The sequence below is a fragment of the Carassius gibelio genome, chromosome B11 (assembly GCF_023724105.1).
Source record: "Carassius gibelio isolate Cgi1373 ecotype wild population from Czech Republic chromosome B11, carGib1.2-hapl.c, whole genome shotgun sequence".
Classification (NCBI taxonomy): domain Eukaryota; kingdom Metazoa; phylum Chordata; class Actinopteri; order Cypriniformes; family Cyprinidae; genus Carassius; species Carassius gibelio.
Window position 1 is genome coordinate 14,003,424 of NC_068406.1, and position 18,633 is coordinate 14,022,056.

An 18,633-nucleotide genomic window follows, 5' to 3' on the forward strand; every position below is an offset into this window, starting at 1 on the left:
AAGTTCTAAAAAAAAAAAAACACTGACATTAAAATGCTCCATCGTTGTAGATCTGTGAAAGGATATAGGGCCGACCCATCTATTTTGCAAAAGAACACAATCATTCTCGTTTTTGACTGAAATATGCGCAATTTTCGGACACTTAAGTACAAATTTCTGTGTACGTTTTATTTGGTTAACAGTTTAAATGTGATCATGTCTACAGCATCTGCTCTATGGTGAGAAGTTGGGGCGCGTGCGTTCGGTTCTTTTTGGCATAAATTTGCCGTCATACATTTTCCACTCCACCAGGGGTCTTTACCTCTAAAGAAAGCGTTAGTAAAAGTGACTTGAAATACTGTGTGTGTGTGTATATGTATGTGTATATATATGCATGTATGTATGTGTGTGTATATATATATATATATATATATATATATATATATATATATATATATATATATATATATATATATATATATATATATATATATATATATATATATATAATTTTTTTTTTTTTTCTTGTGGAACACCAGGTTTTGAATTTTACTTAGTAACATTTTGTATAATCACAGATTGTGAACAATGAAACTACAAATACAGCAGAATGAGACTTTGTTCAACAATAAGATCTGTTTTCTCTTCTTGCACAGCCCCATATTGCTCATTTGAGAAATGAAACCTATTTTGGGCTTTACCGTTCTTTCCCAGTTTGTAGAAGTTTAAGTACAATTTGAGTTTGAGAACCCTTTTGACGCAACATTTGTTCGACTAATCTAGAAAAAAATATATCAAATGTGTTATATCTTATGTGAGTAAAGAGATTGATTTTGCTTTATTTCATAAACAACAACAAAAAACATTGCTGTATTCATATTTTGGAATTTTATTTTTATTTAAAATCAATTTAGTGTGTGCATTTTCAGATCATGGCTACAAGTGCACAACAACAATTTACTGTTTATACAAAAATTGATTGTTGGTCATTTAGGACTGAAATTAAAGGAAAAACAATTGTTTATATAAAAAAAATGCTGAATGCCTTGATGTTGATCATAAGGTTGATGAAGCACTTTAAAAAAATACAGAAAACATCTGTATTAAAATTAGACAAGCTTATATTTCTTACACAACCTTTCATTTGTGTCATTAAACACTCCATCTACCCAGGTTAGGGTTAATTGGGAGACCCAGAATTCCAGCTGATTATGAGAGTTAGAACCTGCAGTCTGTTTATCTTACAGTGGGTTGCTTTGAATGCTTGACTGTTTTAATGTTTTAGGTGAACAGTGGTCCAGTGATATCTAAATGAAAGCATGTAAAACTATTATCTTGAGAAACAACACTTTCACAGGTGAAACTGCTTCAAAATCTTGATGTGTGCTACCCCTTTACAAAACGGCTGCGTTTTAAAGAGATTTTACTGGCTCAGTTGTCAGGCGATGAAAGTAACTTTTCTTCTGAAAATGTAAAAATGAAATGGTAGATGTGGAAAATGTGCGCTTTTATAAGCAAAACCACCTTTTAATCTATATTATCAGTCTTTCTTCCTCTTCTGCAATTTTCTACAACAGCGTCTCCAACAAAGTGCACAGCATTTAAATGTTACTAGAGTTACAATCAGCACAATAAAAAGCAGGAAGCCAATCACATCTAGACTGTGGTATTGAAACCAGTTCAGGTCATGAGCAGCAGGTCTCAGGTGGTCTGCCCCTTTGTGTCTCATAACAAACTCTGTCCAGTAGACTGCAAGATCCAGGGGCTGCATGGGACGGTCATTGTGTATGGCCGACAGCTTCTCCATTCTTTGCTCATAGCTGCAGAACACAGCAAAAGAAATGCATTGAGGTTATATATATATATATATATATATATATATATACTGTATATGAGAGAGACAGTGGGAAAAATGTAAAAGCTCTCACCTGCCATCATTAATAACACTGTTGAGAGCATCAAGCAGTGTTTCTGCAGTGATGTCATGGATGCTGAGCACCACTCCCACTCCTCGAGTCGCCATGCGGTGCACGTTGTCAGCCTGGTCACCAAAGAGGGGAATCATCACCATGGGCACACCATGACAAATGCCCTCATAGATTCCATGCGTCCCACCATGAGTGATAAAGGCTTTTGCTTTGGGGTGACCTTTAATTAAAAAAACAATTCAGTTTGTCAAATTCAGTTTTCATTTGCACTCAATTTTATTATATTAAATGAAATTACAATTATAAAATGTTAACTTAAACCATTGAAGTCAAGCTGAGCCTACATAATTTATGTTGCATTGACTAAAACTGGGCAGTGGATTTCTAGTTCCCAGCATGCTTTGCATAGGGATAAACCAGGAGAATAAATGTTGAAATTAAGTGCTGTTTAATGTGTTTTTGGTAAAGTGAAATACATAAAGTTTGTTGTTTAGTTATTTTTTACATTTAAAAGAGTTTATGTTGATTTTTAAGGTTAATTTTTTAAGTATAGAATTTGTGGTTAGGCTATAGGCTACATGAACTTTAACTGTGCTAATTTCATGAGAACATTTCTACTTGATCATTACTTGCTACATGCTACAAAAATTGTAATTAGCATGTGAACAAATGTTGCGTTGGCTATTACATTCTCATACGAATAAATATGAGAATTAAAAGAAAAAAAGATATCAGCTTGATCGCCAGCACAAGCTCTACTCTTAACCACAATGGTGACCAAAAAACAAACAAAAAACTATTTTATGTTGTTTGATCTTTTAAATGTTCAAAATAACTAGGTAAATATTAAAACTTAAAACTCTTAACAGGCTTTTCCATTTTCATAAAAATGCAGAAAACTCATGCAACGCTGCATGAAGGCACCAGTCTGAACAGCAACAACACTGGTTGGATCAACACGAGTGAATTATGTTCAGGGAACATTCACAGAATATGTCAAATGAAGTTGATGTGATCTTATTAGATTAGCATGAATTTTACTCATCAGTACATTTTACCTCATTTAAGTTCATATAAATCAGTTTTAATGCATCATAATTGTATTAAGTTAGACCAACAAGTTTTTTTATGGTGGCTGACATATACAGATGATAATATGCCAGGGAAAAAGGGTGTCCAAAAGTGTGATTGAGATTGTTATTTTTATTTATTTATTTAAACCTGGAAGTCGTTTTAGTCCTGAAAAAAAAAAAAAAAATACAAATATTCTGGTTGAATCAAATAAGTAAACAAGTTAACTTTTTTATCTAAGTGTTGTGGAAATCATATAATTTGTTATGAACAATGTGTATTTAATAAGCTGCAAAATGCAGTATACTCAGACCTTTGGATGCCACTTTATAAAGCTTTGATTTGCTCAGTATTATCATGTTTAACATCCCCATTTATTGATCCTTGCAGGCAAAAGGGCTGAGCACACACAAAAAAACAGTGATATTCTTTATCAAATAATCAGTTGAGACTCGGGAGCTTCTCAAAATGGTGGATCTCACTTCAGGGTCCCTATAATAATAATATACACAAATGCCCATCAGACTTGTCATAAGTTATTATAGTGTGCTTCATTTAACACTTTGTGATTTTTTGATTTCAATATTAAATAAAAAGATTACTAATAAAATGTATTAGTAGCTCATATTTAGGCAATCACATTAAGTTTTGACTTTCTAAGTCAAACATATGAGCAGGATGTTTGATGATTTCCCTGTGAGGATGGGCACCCACTGTCAGAAACATAAATTGGCACCTTTCTTGAAGATATTTAAATAGAATTTTTGGGAAAAAAAATCTACAGATATTCTGACAACTTAGGGCACCCTTTTCTGTTAAAATTTTCCAGTATTTCTATAGCTGACCAGATTGTTCACTGGACCAGCTTCTGTGCCAATACAACCACCGTTAATAGGATTATCCTCATAACACTGAGTGTGAATGGGCTCTGCTCTCCAGTCACTGCAATCATTCCTGACATGCCAGGCAAAATACAGTCTTTACTCAGTTTGTTTAACAAAAGCTGCTTCTGTGTTCTTGGTTTAACGATCCATGTTGTTGCAGAAATTTCTGGTTGGCTGATCCTTAACTCGCTACCCAAGATATAAGCCAAGAGAATCCCTGGATTGTACTATAATAATAATTTTACTCCATCATGTACTTTTGGAAAGACAAACAGAAATCCCTCATTCTTCAGGTCTGAATCCAACTAAAGTGTTTGCTCAACTACAAATAAATCCTATCCTTTTCACATGAAATGAAGAATAAATAAATAAATTCAAAATAAATAAATAAAGCAAAAATGTACATTACATGAAAACTATATATTTAAACGTAATATATTTACATAAATTATTTGATTACATAGATCTTCAGTTAGGTTTCTAGAGCTCTACTTTCCCACTGATTAATAAAATCAGAACCTTGTTTTTTTTTGGCTGCATGAAGAATTTAACATTACATATACAAAGCATTAAGTTCTTTAAAGGGATGGTTCAACCAAAAATGAAAATTAACCCACGATTAACTCAAAACATCCTATTGTAGGTGCATATGACTTTCTACATTCAGATGAATACAATCATAAGTATATTTAAAATGTCCTGGTTCTTCCAAGCCTTATAATGGCAGTGAATGGATGTTGATTTTCAGTAGTCCAAAATAAGTTCAATGAAGTGAATAAATGCCCCTAAAGTGAAACGACACATTTTTGTAAGAAAATACCCCAATTTAAAACTTTATCAACTACTAACTGTTATACGCATGTTTATGAGAGAGTTATGTCCAGCAGATGATGTAGGACATAGGCATAGCATAAGCGCCTGATAAGAAGTAATAGCCAGTCAAGCCAAGAGGAGACTTGTTGTCCTTTGCACATTTTATGATAGATGGTTCAGATGCACTTGGACTACTGAACATCAACATCCATTCACTGCTATTATAAAGCTTGGAAGAACCAGGACATTTTTAAATATAACTCTAATCTGTATTCATCTGAAAGAAGAAGTCATATACACCTAAGATAACTTGAGGGTGAGTAAATCATGGGGAAATTTTCATTTCTGGGTAAACTATCCCTTTAAGATACTCATTTCCTATTAAAGAAAAACAAATTATATATATATATATATATATATATATATATATATATATATATATATATATATATACACACACACACACACACACACATAATCATGTGACATACCCGGGTATGTTTGAGGATAAGCGAGGGGATAACATCAGCTTTCGGTTCCAAAATCAGAGGTTACTTTCAGGGTATGCAGGTAAGCAGAGTAACTTTAACCCTGGAACATAACCTGCTCTGGTTATCTTCAGAGAGCATTCACTTCAGCGCTATCAGCGCACGTGTGATCTACTGATGAGCCTTCAGTGGGCGTGACAGATAGCGAACAACATTATAGAATATTACAATATGTAATTTAGCCCATTCTTTTTTATATTTCTATATATATTTGTGTGATATGTTAATTATGAAGTGCTAATTTAAGTGATAAATAAGGGAATACATTATTGTAATATGGTAATTATATTTATTTTATTGGCATATATAACAAATATCTGTATAAATTATAAAACACTACGACAAGGCAATGTTTCATTTAATATATTATATATTTATTTATTACATTTTATATTATTATTTTATATTATATGCACTAAGCATGTAAATGACCATTGAACAAAAGAAGAAGAAAGAAACCGCATGGTGCACTTTTTCTTAGCGTCCATTTCCAATAGTGACTCGTCGCTCTGTTGAGTCTTAACCAGGAACATATTCGGAGTTTGAATGAACTTACTGCCGGACGCGTTTTTGGAACCACATACCTCGAGTAAGCGAGGTTCGGGGTTAATCAAAGGTTTTAGCTGACGGTTAGTTAACCGTGCTTTCTGGAATACACCTCAGAGAAACTCACCGAGCAAGTCATTCTGTGGAAGCCACTTCATCAGCTTGACATTTTCTGGGACATTATCAGGAATCTCACCTGTATACCGCCAGAGAACCTAGAAAAAGTGACAGTTCAGACAGCTTTTATTCAAAACAAATCTTCTTGTGAAGGCGAGTTATAAAATGGAACCATGTTACCAGTTAAGTCCATTACTTTAGAAATTCCCATTTTGTGAAATCATTTCTATTCAAGTAGACACTTCTATATGTGAAATCCTACATTTATTTTTGTTGAGGCTACACATTAGTAGAAGCTTATGGAATATGTCTCTATTAAAAAAAAATTGCTAGATGATTCATAGCAATGTAAGAACTTTAAAAAGAGACTCTGTCTCGGTCAGAAATACTATCCACTGTAATAATGAGCATTCTCTAGAGTGCCAAACCCCCTTTTCAGCACACACAATAACTTTAATGAGAACAAGATGTTCCTGGACTTCCTCCGCAGCTATAGCTAAAGCTCTGCGTGCAGCCTCCACTTAGCTTTAGACTTTACAAGATGAGAAAACAAGTGGGTAATGTGGACTCGTGAACCCTACAGTCCTGTACTGAGAGACTGAACATGTGGGATGCTGAACAAAATGGTTTCAGGTCACGCACCACAAAGTTTGCACAGAAGATATAGCTCTAAGTCTTGGGTTAGTAAATGTGTGTAGTTTAAATGTTTATTTTACACCTTGATTGACAGCTTAAATTGCACCAGAATAACTTTGGATTTCTGCCATGTTTCTAAAATGTATGACATTCCAACTTAAATTATTTCTTACCCAAGGACTATTACAATAAAAAAGGAAAATTAGAGAAAATAAGATCCATTCTCTTACTAAAATGATGATGGATGCCATAATCATACACTACCCAGAATAATTTCTTCACTATGAGGTGTTAATGTGTTGCAGTCCCTTCTCACACTATATATAAAACTGAAATGGGATACAGCATTAAAGACTGAAATACGATAAATGGATTGGCATGAAATGTGGATAATACACCAAACTACCACTAGCTAATAAATATGGAGGGAGATTATTTCATAACACTTAAGATCAAAAGAAAACAAGACTCCAGACAACAGCTTTGCTGGAGACAGTGTGGACCGTTAGAAGTGGATCACGCACATATCTTTTGGAGTTGTGAGAAAATGTGCAGCTAATGTAGTTATGTCTGAAGTGCTTGGATATAGAATACCCAGAACCTATTTATTTTCGCTTATAGGAAATATTATAGGCGTAGTACCTAAAAGTTACCAATATTTATGTAAGATTCTTCTTGTGGCATGTAAAACGACTTTAACTAGGAATTGGCTTAAAGATAGCACTTTGAATTTTAAACAGTGGTTTGAGATTATTGAAGAAACAAATGATTTTTTACCCTCTGTGGAATCATACTGAAAGCCTTGAAAAAGACTGCAGCTTTCTCTTTTGGCATGGAGGAGACCAGAGAACCCAGACTGAACACCACAATACCATGCTCTCCAGAGCCCTCGACAAATTCCTCCACCTCCTGCAAAAGACAAGCCAAAAAATATTTAAAAATACACATTTAAATAATGACCTTGTTACATGTATAGCTCAACACAGTAAACTAGTTATAGGTGTAACGGTACGCATGTAACCACTGCACGAATGGAACTTCACTGGAAACTTCTTAGAACTTTTTTTATATTAATTTTGATATGAAAAAAAGTCTAAACTTATCTATTTTTTCTTCAAGAAATTCAAACAAGAAATGCCATGTTGACGCTCTTTAATGTGGTGGCAGATCGCTGTATAAATGCCTTAGTTCAGACGGCAGCATTCTCTCTTAACTACTGCTTAATCAGTGTTTCAACCGCAGAAAGACATCAGTAACACAGCTTGTAAACAAAATGTCGCGTAGCTTTTCATTAAACCTGTCATCAGTGTCCACAGCTGTTAGTTCGCTTGAGAAATTAATACTTTTAGAGAAAACTATTTCCAGAAATATTACACTCTTAATATTTTTTTCTTTATAGGGTTAATTATATCTTAATTATTTAATGTTTGATTAAATAAATGTTATAGTAAAAAAAGTTATGACACTGTGTAAATGCATGTATTTCAACAACAAATATACATTTTATGATTTAGAAGTTAATTTAAAAACTGCATTATGTGCAATTTACAGGTTTGCATCATTTTTTTTTAAAGTTGATTGCTCATTATTATATTTAAAAATTAATAGTAATTGAATTTCAGTTTGGGCCCTGTTGTGCTCAGAGACAAAAATCTACCTCATCTTATGCTCAAAGAAAATTTGAATTATAACTGAATTTATTTAAAGAAAGAAATTTTGTTTAGTTAACCACAGTTTAATAAAAAACTAAACTGAGGTATGTAACGAACTGTCATGTTTGTGTACCATTACACTCCTATAAACAAGATATGTAACACAGAAAAAGCACACGTTTGCATTATGTACAGCTTCATCAGCAAGGCTCATGTTATCTCTCAATCACCACCAAACCTTTTCATCTCACCGGTGTCTTTCCTATCTGATATTTCAGACCCTATGCTTTGCACAAATCACACAATTACATGTCTGGGGTTTTCAGAGCTCAGGACTTATTATTTTGCCTGTAAAATTACCCCTGCCTCAAACATAGAAAGGAAAAAAAAAAAAAACTGGTCCTCATGGAAGGAAGGGCGTCTGACAAGAAAAATAACACAGAGGGAAAGAAATGGAGGAGGTTGCGTGCCAAAGAATACAGCGAACATGTTGCGTTGCCTCAGGTTACCAGTGCCCTGGAGAAAGGAGTCATATTACCATGGGTTATGTTTGTATGAGGGTAAATGTAATGCATGTTAAAACAAAGCACCAATGTCAAAGCTCAAAAATGGAACCCATATTTCCAGAACGACCCCAACCCAACCTTAAAAAAACATTTCCTTCTGAGGAAATTACATCTTAGGCCTACTAGTCATGAAAATGTTCAGGAACTTTGATTAACTATACAATGTATTTATTTTAGGCAAAAACTTTTAAAACCTCTGCATTTTGCAGTTAGCTTTTTTGACCAAATCCAAAAGGCACCTCTGGTGACTTACCTCAGAAAGTTCAGCACTCTTCCGACAGTTGATGCCCCCGATGAAGACCATATTTGGCATGATAGGCCTGGGGTACTCAAATGTAAAATCATATCTAAGCAACCAAATAGCTCCGCGGCCAATGATCTCCTGGTATGTCACATCCGCATCCAGGTATCTTGATGCAAGTTCATCAAAACTGGCATACATTATTCGACACAGCACCAGCTCTACACCACTCATGACGAAATTTTGAATGCGCTCTACAAAGGTCATTTTGTCAGTGTTGCCAGACTGAAACCGAGGTACATACGATGGAGGAGAAGGACACTGTGAAGCCATCATGTCAAGGCCACAAGGCATGCCACGAAGGAAGTAGACCACAGGGAGACCGAGCTTAGTAGCGATAATAGGTCCACAGGGCAGAAAAGGGTCTGTGAGCAGCAAGTCAAAATTCTCCTCTTTCAACTTCTGCATCAAAGGTTTGTTGTAAAGCAGCGACTTGCATCCTTCCACCTGCATTCCTGTGAAGTTCATCAGACGGCCCACTTGGATGACGATGTCCATCAGCGCAGGGCTACGCGTGAACACCGCCTCCTGAAACCCTTTCAAGCTGGCGGACAGCTCCTCCTTGGAGATCTTCACAGGGAAGGTCTCAGTGTGGAAGAGCTCAGAACTCTGGATCAAGAGGTTGTTCTCGGGCACCAGGACCAGGATGCTATGGCCTCTCTGGGCCAGTTCTGTCGCCAACACCTTCATGCTCAACCAGTGACTGCCTTCAACAGGCATGACCAGCACCCGGCCACCCTGCGCAGGCCTCAGCCAGGCACCCAGCCATAGCAGCAGCAACCCTGAACCCAGCCCCCTCAGCCAGCCCTCCTTCAGCATAACTGGGTCTGCCTAAGACCAAACACACACACTGCAAGAAAACCAGAGCAGAAAACTCCTCCTCCAGGAAAAGGGGCTGTATTTACATTCTCCCATGAGAACTGAGAAACAAGGGAGAGAAAGGAAGAATGAGAGCACGTCAGTTGTCCGTGTTTTGGTTTGCAGATCATGAGAAAAACATTTCCTGAAAGGGAAAAAGTGCTCTGCAGGTCCAGTACAATGTTACATACCACTACATATTAAGTTTTGTTTTTTTTTACAAGAAGAACTTGACTCACTACAGTCATAAATTACACATTAAGTTGTGTTTTACAAATCTGATATCTTTAAACACTTAAATACAAAATTAAAAGTAGTAGCCATAGGTTGCACATATCTAAATACACCACAGTTTCTCAGCAGAGATAAGCATGGATTTAGTTGTTAGCGTTCTAAGTAAAGAACGAGCACTCAAAGATTAATTTGCAACCAGCTGTATGAACTCAAACGCATAAGAAGGAAGAATTGTTGTCAGGTCAGCAGAAGACAGCTCTCACCAGCACCTCCCCCTCTGCTCAAGCCCAGTTTGCGTGAGAAGCTCGCCACTCCTTTCCTTCCCATCTCCTCAGTTAAAGAGATAACCCGACCAACAATACTTCCCCCAATCCAGTCTCACAGCAGTAGGCACACTTTGCCAATAAAAGGAAATTACCTGTATTGTGAGGAAAACAAAAGGAGTGAGATTTACTGTGGTACTGTATAGTTCTCTCACAGTCTCTTATTTCTTAATGCTAATTCTTTGGCTGGTTTTATTAACTACCAATATTTACGTTTTTTTTTTTAAAGCGGTAGCAACAAAGTTCTTAAATAAATCCTCAAATAATTCCAGTACAACTACTACTAATTATTATTACTACATTAGCGGATTCCTGATTTGGGGGATATCCAACACTTTTCTTTAGTTAGTTGCAGTTCCAGTTGGTGATATTTGCTTTCTGTAATACTTTGCAGGAATCAAACCGTTTGACCTTGCCCAAGTACTGGTGTAATATGTTAAACACTGCCACAAATGACGTACTGTAAGCAACAATCTATAAAGTGAAAAAGTAAAAATCCAAAAAATCCCAAACTTCAACAATGTATCCAGTAAGACCCAGTGACCCCGTCATGGCCGATAGGTCTCCAGTGTAATCCTCCCCCCACCCAGCTATGCTGTGGGAACCCCACACTAACAACTGAACTGTTGTTTATCGCTTTAGTACTGGGACTGCAAATAAGAGAGAACAGTGACACCTGTCGTAATCTTATGATATAAGAATAAGGAAAATACATATGTAATTGAAAAATGGTAACCACCAGAATTTCACTTGTGTCGTGTTGTACAACAAAGAATAATTAACAAACAAAGCAAGCTGAGTATTAGTGAATCAAAGAAAAGCCTGTTTTACCAGAAGAACACCTAATAATCATGCAGCTCTAGTCTACTGTATGCATGTGACTGTATATATGCATTTGTCCCTGGAACACCAGAGAATAAATATAGAAATATAGTATAAAACAGCCGTGAATCATTACATAGTCCTGTGGGTGAAGGGCAATCTCAGTTTAACCCATAGCCTACTAAAATATGCTTTGTCACTGAAATAGTTTCCACCACAGACATGGCCTACTTTGAAGAGGCATTGCACCCAGATAGCAAACACTGTGTTCAGCTATAGTAAGTTTAAAGTTAACCTATAGACCTTAAATTTTAACTGATCTGTCTGTGTGGCAATATTTTATGTCTTTTGCAACTGAGTCAAAAATTAATTAATTAATTAATAACAATTAGCAGGGGAAAAAAGATAAGCACTTTAACTAAGATGAAGACCTTGACAATGAATTACTTTTGGTCAAATATCCCACTTGTATTTTGCCTTTTTTAACTGGTTCCTGGGACCTTTGTCACCCTTTTCAGCCTGGATTTATCAGCATAGTGTCTTTTGAACTGTATTAGTTTTACATAGTTTAATCACACAATGTTACTGAAATTTTGTGAAAATTGTACATTCTAACACACTTATGACATTCTTGAAAACTGACCAATTCCCTATACTGTATTTCACTAGTCTCACCTTTTTCAGTGGGTTATTAATTTTACAGTTAATTCCTCCTATGAGCTGCATGTTGGGCATCAGGGGTTTGGGGAACTCATCAACCAGATGACCGCAGTGTTCAGGATCTCAGTCAGGCTCACTAATCACATGGCTTCTGACAACTGCTTCCTGTGCGCATGCTTCAGAAATACTGCAATACGTTTAGCATACGACCCCTATTAATCTATATAAAAATAAGGGTTGCCACTCCTTTCCTTCCCATCTCCTCAGTTAAAGAGATCAGCCGAACAACAATAATACCTCCAACCCAGTCTCACAGCAGTTCGTCCACAACATACCCTTAGCTATAGCACACTTTGCCAATAAAGGGAAATGGCCTGTACATGTATTGTGAGAAAAACAAAAGCAGTGAGATGTACTGTGGTATAGTTCTCTCACGGTCTCTTATTTCTTAATGTTTATCCTTCGGCTGGTTTTATTGAAACTACCAATAATTACTTTTTTTTTTTTTTTAAAAGCTGTAGCAACAAAGTCCTTAAATCCTCAGATACTTCCAGTACTAATTATTTTTTGTTACATAAAATTATTATTATTATTACTACATAATCCTCCACGTCTTTTTAGTCAGTTGCAGTTCCAGTTGTTGATATTTGCTTTCTGTAAAACTTTGCAGGAATCAAACGTTTTGATCTTGCCCAAGTACTGGTGTAATATTTTAAACACTTAACATCTGCACAAAGGATACAAATGATAGAAGTTCAGTTGATTTGTGGATTTTCTAAAGTGCTTATTTACCAGTTTGTCATCCTAAGCAAGCAGTGGCTTCTTTACAAAAAAAGAATAATCTTTGAACCTCTTAAGAAGACTGAAGATCATCTCAGCTTTGACTTCCCAGTAGACCAAAACATCAGTCTACAAAGAGTGCAAGATGCGCACTGGAATGTCAGAACACAATGACGAAAAGACATATGGTCGGAGATCTGTGTGACGAAACGAGAGTTGTAAGACGCAGTGTCTGGTCAGGCTATGGCGGTCAATTGTGGTTTTCAAGGTATTGTATTCCCTAGTGAAAATTAATATATGAAAATGTATTTGAAATACATTTATTTCATGCTAAAGATACAACAAATGCATTTACATATTTATGTACCTAATAAAAATATCAGACAATTGTACTTTCGGTATATTTAAAGTAATTTGTTATTAAACTAATTTTGTACTTAATGCAATTTAGTTGTGTGGAAGTAGTGCTGATACTGAAGTATATTTGATTGTAGGAACTATTGCAATTAAACACTTTATTAAGAATTTATTCAAAGATCATAAAATCCTCATTAATAGGGACATAAACACATTTTAGGCTTAATATTAGGAAATCTGCATTGTGCACAAGTAGTAATGCAAAGTTGAATTATAATTTTTATATCAGTAAGTCGGAATTGGTATGTTAGTAAATATGTTAATAGATTTGAACTACACTTGAAAAAAATGTTATATTTATATATATATATATATATATATATATATATTTTTTTTTTTTTACTAGGGATGAGACATCCTGATTTTGCAGAGTAAGGCATGTTCCTATCAACATGTTTTGTTGATCCTGGAACAACAATTCTGCAAAAAAAAAAAAAAGAAAAAAAAAAAAGGAAAGGATCTAACCAGTATTCTTACCCTTAACCATAATCTAAGCTTTAAGCTTCAGTACAGGGACATTTTCAGTTAATAAAAATGGTGTAAAAGCCCCTAAACCAGTCCTAAAATCTGATTGGTTGTCAGTAATGTTATTACATGACCAACAAGAAAGTTACCTAGATATACGTGGAACCTGGCAAAATTAGGGGCACCTAAAATGTCCCTGGCAATGAATTACAATGTGTAGCTACAGAATCAATCATATCTTTTTTTTCTGACTGAAAACCCAGAAATTTGGTCTACCTTTTCTGCTTCTACTTGCTACTATGAGCTCAAAAACATGAGTATCATGTAGCAAGTAAAGGTGATGCTGACCTTTTTCAGTGGGTTCCTAATTCCACAGTTAATTCCTCCTATCAGCTGCATGTTGGGCATTAGGGGTTTGGGGAACTCCAGACTGAAATCATACCGCATCAACCAGACGGCTCCAGTTCTCAGGATCTCAGTCAGGCTCACATCTCTCTGAAGGAAGTTGAATGTCAATTCCTCAAAGGGCCAGTACATCAATTTACATATCAGTGGTTCCAGCATGCTGGCAATAATGTTCAGTACATGCTGACTAAAAGACATGCAGTCTGAGTACTGTGTAAAGAAACGTGGCACATATGAAGGAGGCTCAGGACTGCCTGTGGCTGCAGCTTCACACAGTAAACCCCTCAACATGTACACCGCAGGTACGGACAGATTATACGCCAGAATGGCTCCCATTGGTAGGGCAGGATCAGTTAAAACAGCATCAAAGTTTTGTTCTCTCAGAAACTCTATAAGCTCTCTGCTCTTTAACAGACTCTCAGTTGTAGAGGCCATATAGTTTAAAGCATTTCTCATAAAGTCCACCTTTAAAGAAACACTCTTCAGAAGGGACTGCTCTGGCTCGGTTAGTTCACGAACATGTTTGTTTGGTTTGATTTGGTTGATTAAATCCTGCCCATATGTGACTGGAAACGTCTTTGTGGTGTAGTGTTTGCCTGGACCCAAGCGCATGCTGATCTCTGGAATCACCACAACCACCGTGTGTCCTCTACGTCCCATCTCTTCAGCCACAGCCTTCACCCCTGTCCAGTGACTTCCATCCATGGGCACCACTAACAGCTTCCCAGTCCAACTGCTCTTAACCTGCTCCAGAGCTGCAGAACAGATTATACTGCTCACTAGACATACAATTAATCCTAAGTGCATCTTTATAGCTGAAGACTTCAAAAAGACTGACGATGATGAACCTTTACCTCTGTGCTTCTGTTTGTCTCACAATCTACATTACAAACATATCAACTATTTGCTTTTGACATAGATGGCTTTCTAGATTTTCAGTGGCTAGACAGAATGTGGGAGGGACTTCATTCTAAAACCTATTTATGGTATTAGTTTTACAAAACAAAATCCATTAAAAAGCAAGCACAAAAAGAAGGGAAAAAAAATCATTGTACAACTAAACACTGTTTGTAGAGTTTGCCATTTGCACACCGATTTTGCTAGCTAATGATTAAAATGTTGCCAGTGTAAACTGAACTGTCATTTATTGACAGCACTATTGTTAAGACATACAAAAACACCACATATCATGATGCATCTTTTTTCCCCCATTTCATTTCTTAAACAATATAAGATATAACTCATCTCTTATAAAGCATAAAACAATCAGAAGCTTCCCCGGCAAAAGCACATTCTTTATTCAACTTGACAAAGTGCAAAAACCATGTCAGTTTAACTATGTTAAATGTTTGGAACGATATGAGGGTGAATAAATAATGTCAGAATTTTCATTTTTTTGGTGAACTATCCATCTACCCAGTTGAAAAAACCAGCATGGGGTTGTAGAAGCATAGCCGTTGGTTTGAGCTGGTCATGAGCTGGTTTAGGCTGGTCCTGAGCAGGAGCTAGTTGTTTAGGACCAGCTTAAGCTTGAAACACACTTCTAGACCAGATGTAGCAAACACACTGAGGAAGCAAACATTTTCATCTCACGTTTAGGCATCAAAAGAAACATTTAGCACTCACCTTAGTAAGAGGGTTTTTTATGGCACAGTTAATCCCCCCGATAAGAACCATGTTGGGCATCAAGGGTTTAGGAAACTCTAGACTGAAATCATAACGCAGCAGCCACAAGGCTCCACTGCGCAGGATCTCTGCCACACTTACGTCTCTCTGCAGGAAACGGGACGCTACACCCTCCATTGACCAATATATCAGTCTGCAAAGCAATGGCTCTACGGTGCTCACTAGAACATTCAGCACACGTTGACGAAACGACATACGGTCCGAGTTGTTTGTAAAGAACCGTGGGATGTAAGACGGAGGGCTCGGACAGGCAGTGGCCGTCGAGTCTAGCCCGCAAGGTAAGCCTCGCAACATATACACAGCAGGTAAGGAGAGGTTATAAGCCAGGATGGCCCCAGTTGGTACAGCTGGGCTGGTGAGTACGGCATCAAAGTTTTGCTTCTTCAGGAAGTCCACCAGCTCTTGGTTCAATAGGAGACTCTCAGCCGTGGCTCTTTGGAGGTCCACAAATTTCCTCATGTTACTAATCCTTGTGCTGATCTTCTCCAACAAAGGCAGCTGCTTACTCTCCATTACTTCAGCATTCCGAGCTTGTAGTTCATCCAGTTGTTGCTTTCCGTACGGAACCGGAAAGGTTCTAGTAGTGTAGTATTTGCCAGGTCCTAACAGTACACTGACCTCTGGAATGACCACCATCACTTTGTGCCCTCTGCGGCCCATCTCCTGCGCTACAGCTTTCACACCAGTCCAGTGACTCCCATCCATCGGGACCACTAAAAGTGAACCGGACCAACCAGGTTCTCTCGGCTGTATTGTGGCTCCCACAGCTGCAAAGGCGAGCATGAAGCACCCCAGAAATGCAACCAGTTTCATCTCTGGTTCTTGACGTTCTCACAGTGTCTACTCGAGGAGAGATGTCTTTCTGTCAATGATTGATCAATGTCTTGTGTAACGCGAGACTCCCGGAGTCTGTCCCCTTCACCATGTGGAATGAACTGGATCAAGACTTGTTTTTCTGTGCGAATTCCTTGAAAGGATTAATCAACTGTGTGATTAAATTAAAACATGTTAGTTTAGGGACCATTTTTAAAAGTGAGTTACAATCAGAAAAGATAAAAGCAATCACTTTGACTAAAGAGTTAGCCCAAAAAAAATTAGCCAAAGCACATTTATCCCAAAGAACTCAGAAAAAAACAAAGGTACAAAGTCCTGTTTAACTACTGCCTTCTTTTCACTGGCTGAGATCCCAGGGCCTTTGTTACCATTTCTGCCTGGGTTAACCCACAAATAATAAACTGGTTTTAAAAATGAAAACCTTAGTTTAAAATCAAATGGAAATCTAACTAATTTATTTATTTACAATAAATGTATTCATTCATTCATTTAAATATTTATTTATATTGACCAAACCAACTGATTTTAGAGTGGCAGTAGTATCAGAGCATATACAGATCTATTTTTTTGTATTCATATACATGATACTGCATGTAGGAACCGCTATAATGAGTATAAATGATCTTAATTCCAGTTTATCACATCAGAGGTTTGCGGAACTCCAATCTGAAAATTTTTTTTATCAACCAGACGGCTCCTGTGCTCAAATCTTTTTGCAGAAAGTTGGCCCTCAAACAAAGAATGTGTGAATGAAGCCATGGTGACTGGATAATATTTTGTTATGTAAGAGACAAAATGACCTTGAGTCAAATAAATAGTGAAAAAACCTTGTGTAAATAATTCTGTAAACATTCAAGCAAAACAGCTAAATAATCTCATTGTCATATGGACAGAAATATATATTTTAATAGAAATGATTGTCATATGGACAGAAAAATATATTTTAATAGAAATGACACTATGAAATACTATATATATATATATAATATATATATATATATATATATATATATATATATATATATATATATATATGTATATATTGCTTAAAGTATTGGGACAACCCCTTCTAATGAACAGGTTTGACTACTTTAGTAATTTCCATGAAACTCAGCTTAAACATTAAGATTTGTACTCATAGAAATGACTAAATTAGTAATCAAACCCGTTTATTAGAAGGGGGTGTCCCATTACTTTTGGAAACATATTGTACACTTCTCAGGAAGTGTTTATCGTGAACACAAGGTGGTGACATTGCATCAAGAAGAATGGACAAGGTAAGAGTCTGCTAAAGTCAAGAATACCACATTCTCTATAAGCAATAGCAAAGCTGAACTTTATAATTATATATGCCATAAACAAATCATCATCATAATCAGAGATATTCGTACATAACTTTGGGTGCGTAAATGCAAAATATTTTGTATTAAATTCAAAAGATACCTAATATACAAAAAAGAAAAAGAAAAAAAAGTCAGTGCGAGAAGCTGGTATTTTTGTCTACTGCCTGACAGTTTTTTTGGTTATTTGGGGATATTCTGTGTGTTTCTGGACAGGCACATTTGTAGCCGCCTCTTTGGTTGATGCAGAGATGAGAACAGTTGGCGTTCTTCAGTTCACACTCATTAACATCTGACAAATACAAGAAGAAAGAACTCTTAAGAGCAAGAATTTATCTTTCTAGCAATATCATAATTCTGTTATGTTCATATGTATGCATGCATATAAGAGTTTGTATATCTCTGTGCTGATAGGGTATATATATGATTGTGTGCTGACCTTCACACTGATGTCCATTAGGGTGCAGTCTGTATCCACGAGGACAGATGCATCTGTAAGTACCTGGCAGATTTACACACTTCCCCTCACACCAGTGCAACTGCTTCTGCTGGAGGACCGCAGTATCCTCACACTCATTCATGTCTAAAACCAAACCACAAATACACCTTTTACAATTAAAAATACATGGAGATACAAAAACAAATTTTGTGGTATAAGAAAAAGTAAGCATGTGTGATTAAAATTTTTTATAGCAAATATGCCTTTTTGACTATTATGACATACAGTACCTGCTTTAGTCTACAGGTATGTCAAGTCAAATTAAATTA

At 36.3% G+C, this 18,633-nt stretch overlaps 2 protein-coding genes across 3 annotated transcripts; both read right to left on the reverse strand.

Moving 5' to 3' along the window:
- Positions 1-848: 848 nt before the first annotated feature.
- LOC127968247 (UDP-glucuronosyltransferase) lies at positions 849-16,725 on the reverse strand. Of its 2 annotated transcripts, none has more exons than XM_052569309.1 (5): positions 15,632-16,725; positions 7,300-7,431; positions 5,897-5,984; positions 1,908-2,127; positions 849-1,799 (listed from the first exon to the last, which is right to left on the reverse strand). In XM_052569309.1, exons 1-5 carry the CDS (start codon positions 16,502-16,504, stop codon positions 1,520-1,522), a joined length of 1,593 nt encoding a protein of 530 aa, XP_052425269.1. In that variant the 5' UTR covers positions 16,505-16,725; the 3' UTR covers positions 849-1,519. The 2 variants fall into 2 exon arrangements, with proteins under 2 accessions (XP_052425269.1, XP_052425270.1); XM_052569310.1 differs by lacking the exon at positions 15,632-16,725 and adding an exon at positions 8,994-9,908 and having other exon boundaries at positions 1,171-1,799.
- On the reverse strand, positions 10,405-15,498 carry LOC127968249 (UDP-glucuronosyltransferase 1-6-like). The gene is made up of 2 exons (XM_052569311.1): positions 13,949-15,498; positions 10,405-10,551 (listed from the first exon to the last, which is right to left on the reverse strand). The coding sequence occupies exons 1-2, from the start codon at positions 14,810-14,812 to the stop codon at positions 10,465-10,467; spliced, it is 951 nt and encodes a 316-aa protein (XP_052425271.1). The 5' UTR covers positions 14,813-15,498; the 3' UTR covers positions 10,405-10,464.
- Positions 16,726-18,633: the final 1,908 nt, after the last annotated feature.

Bases quoted from the DNA above. Each gene is read 5' to 3' on its own strand.
- LOC127968249 (XM_052569311.1), bottom strand. From the start codon at position 14,812: ATGCACTTAGGATTAATTGTATGTCTAGTGAGCAGTATAATCTGTTCT. The intron at 10,552-13,948 runs GTCAGCATCACC...CTCACAATACAG, and splicing joins TTAGGAACCCACTGAAAAAG to GTAATTTCCTTTTATTGGCA.
- LOC127968247 (XM_052569309.1), bottom strand. From the start codon at position 16,504: ATGAAACTGGTTGCATTTCTGGGGTGCTTCATGCTCGCCTTTGCAGCT. The intron at 5,985-7,299 runs GTAAAAAATCAT...CACTTTTTCTAG, and splicing joins TCAGTATGATTCCACAGAGG to GTTCTCTGGCGGTATACAGG. The intron at 2,128-5,896 runs GTGAGTTTCTCT...TTTTAATTAAAG, and splicing joins TCCACAGAATGACTTGCTCG to GTCACCCCAAAGCAAAAGCC.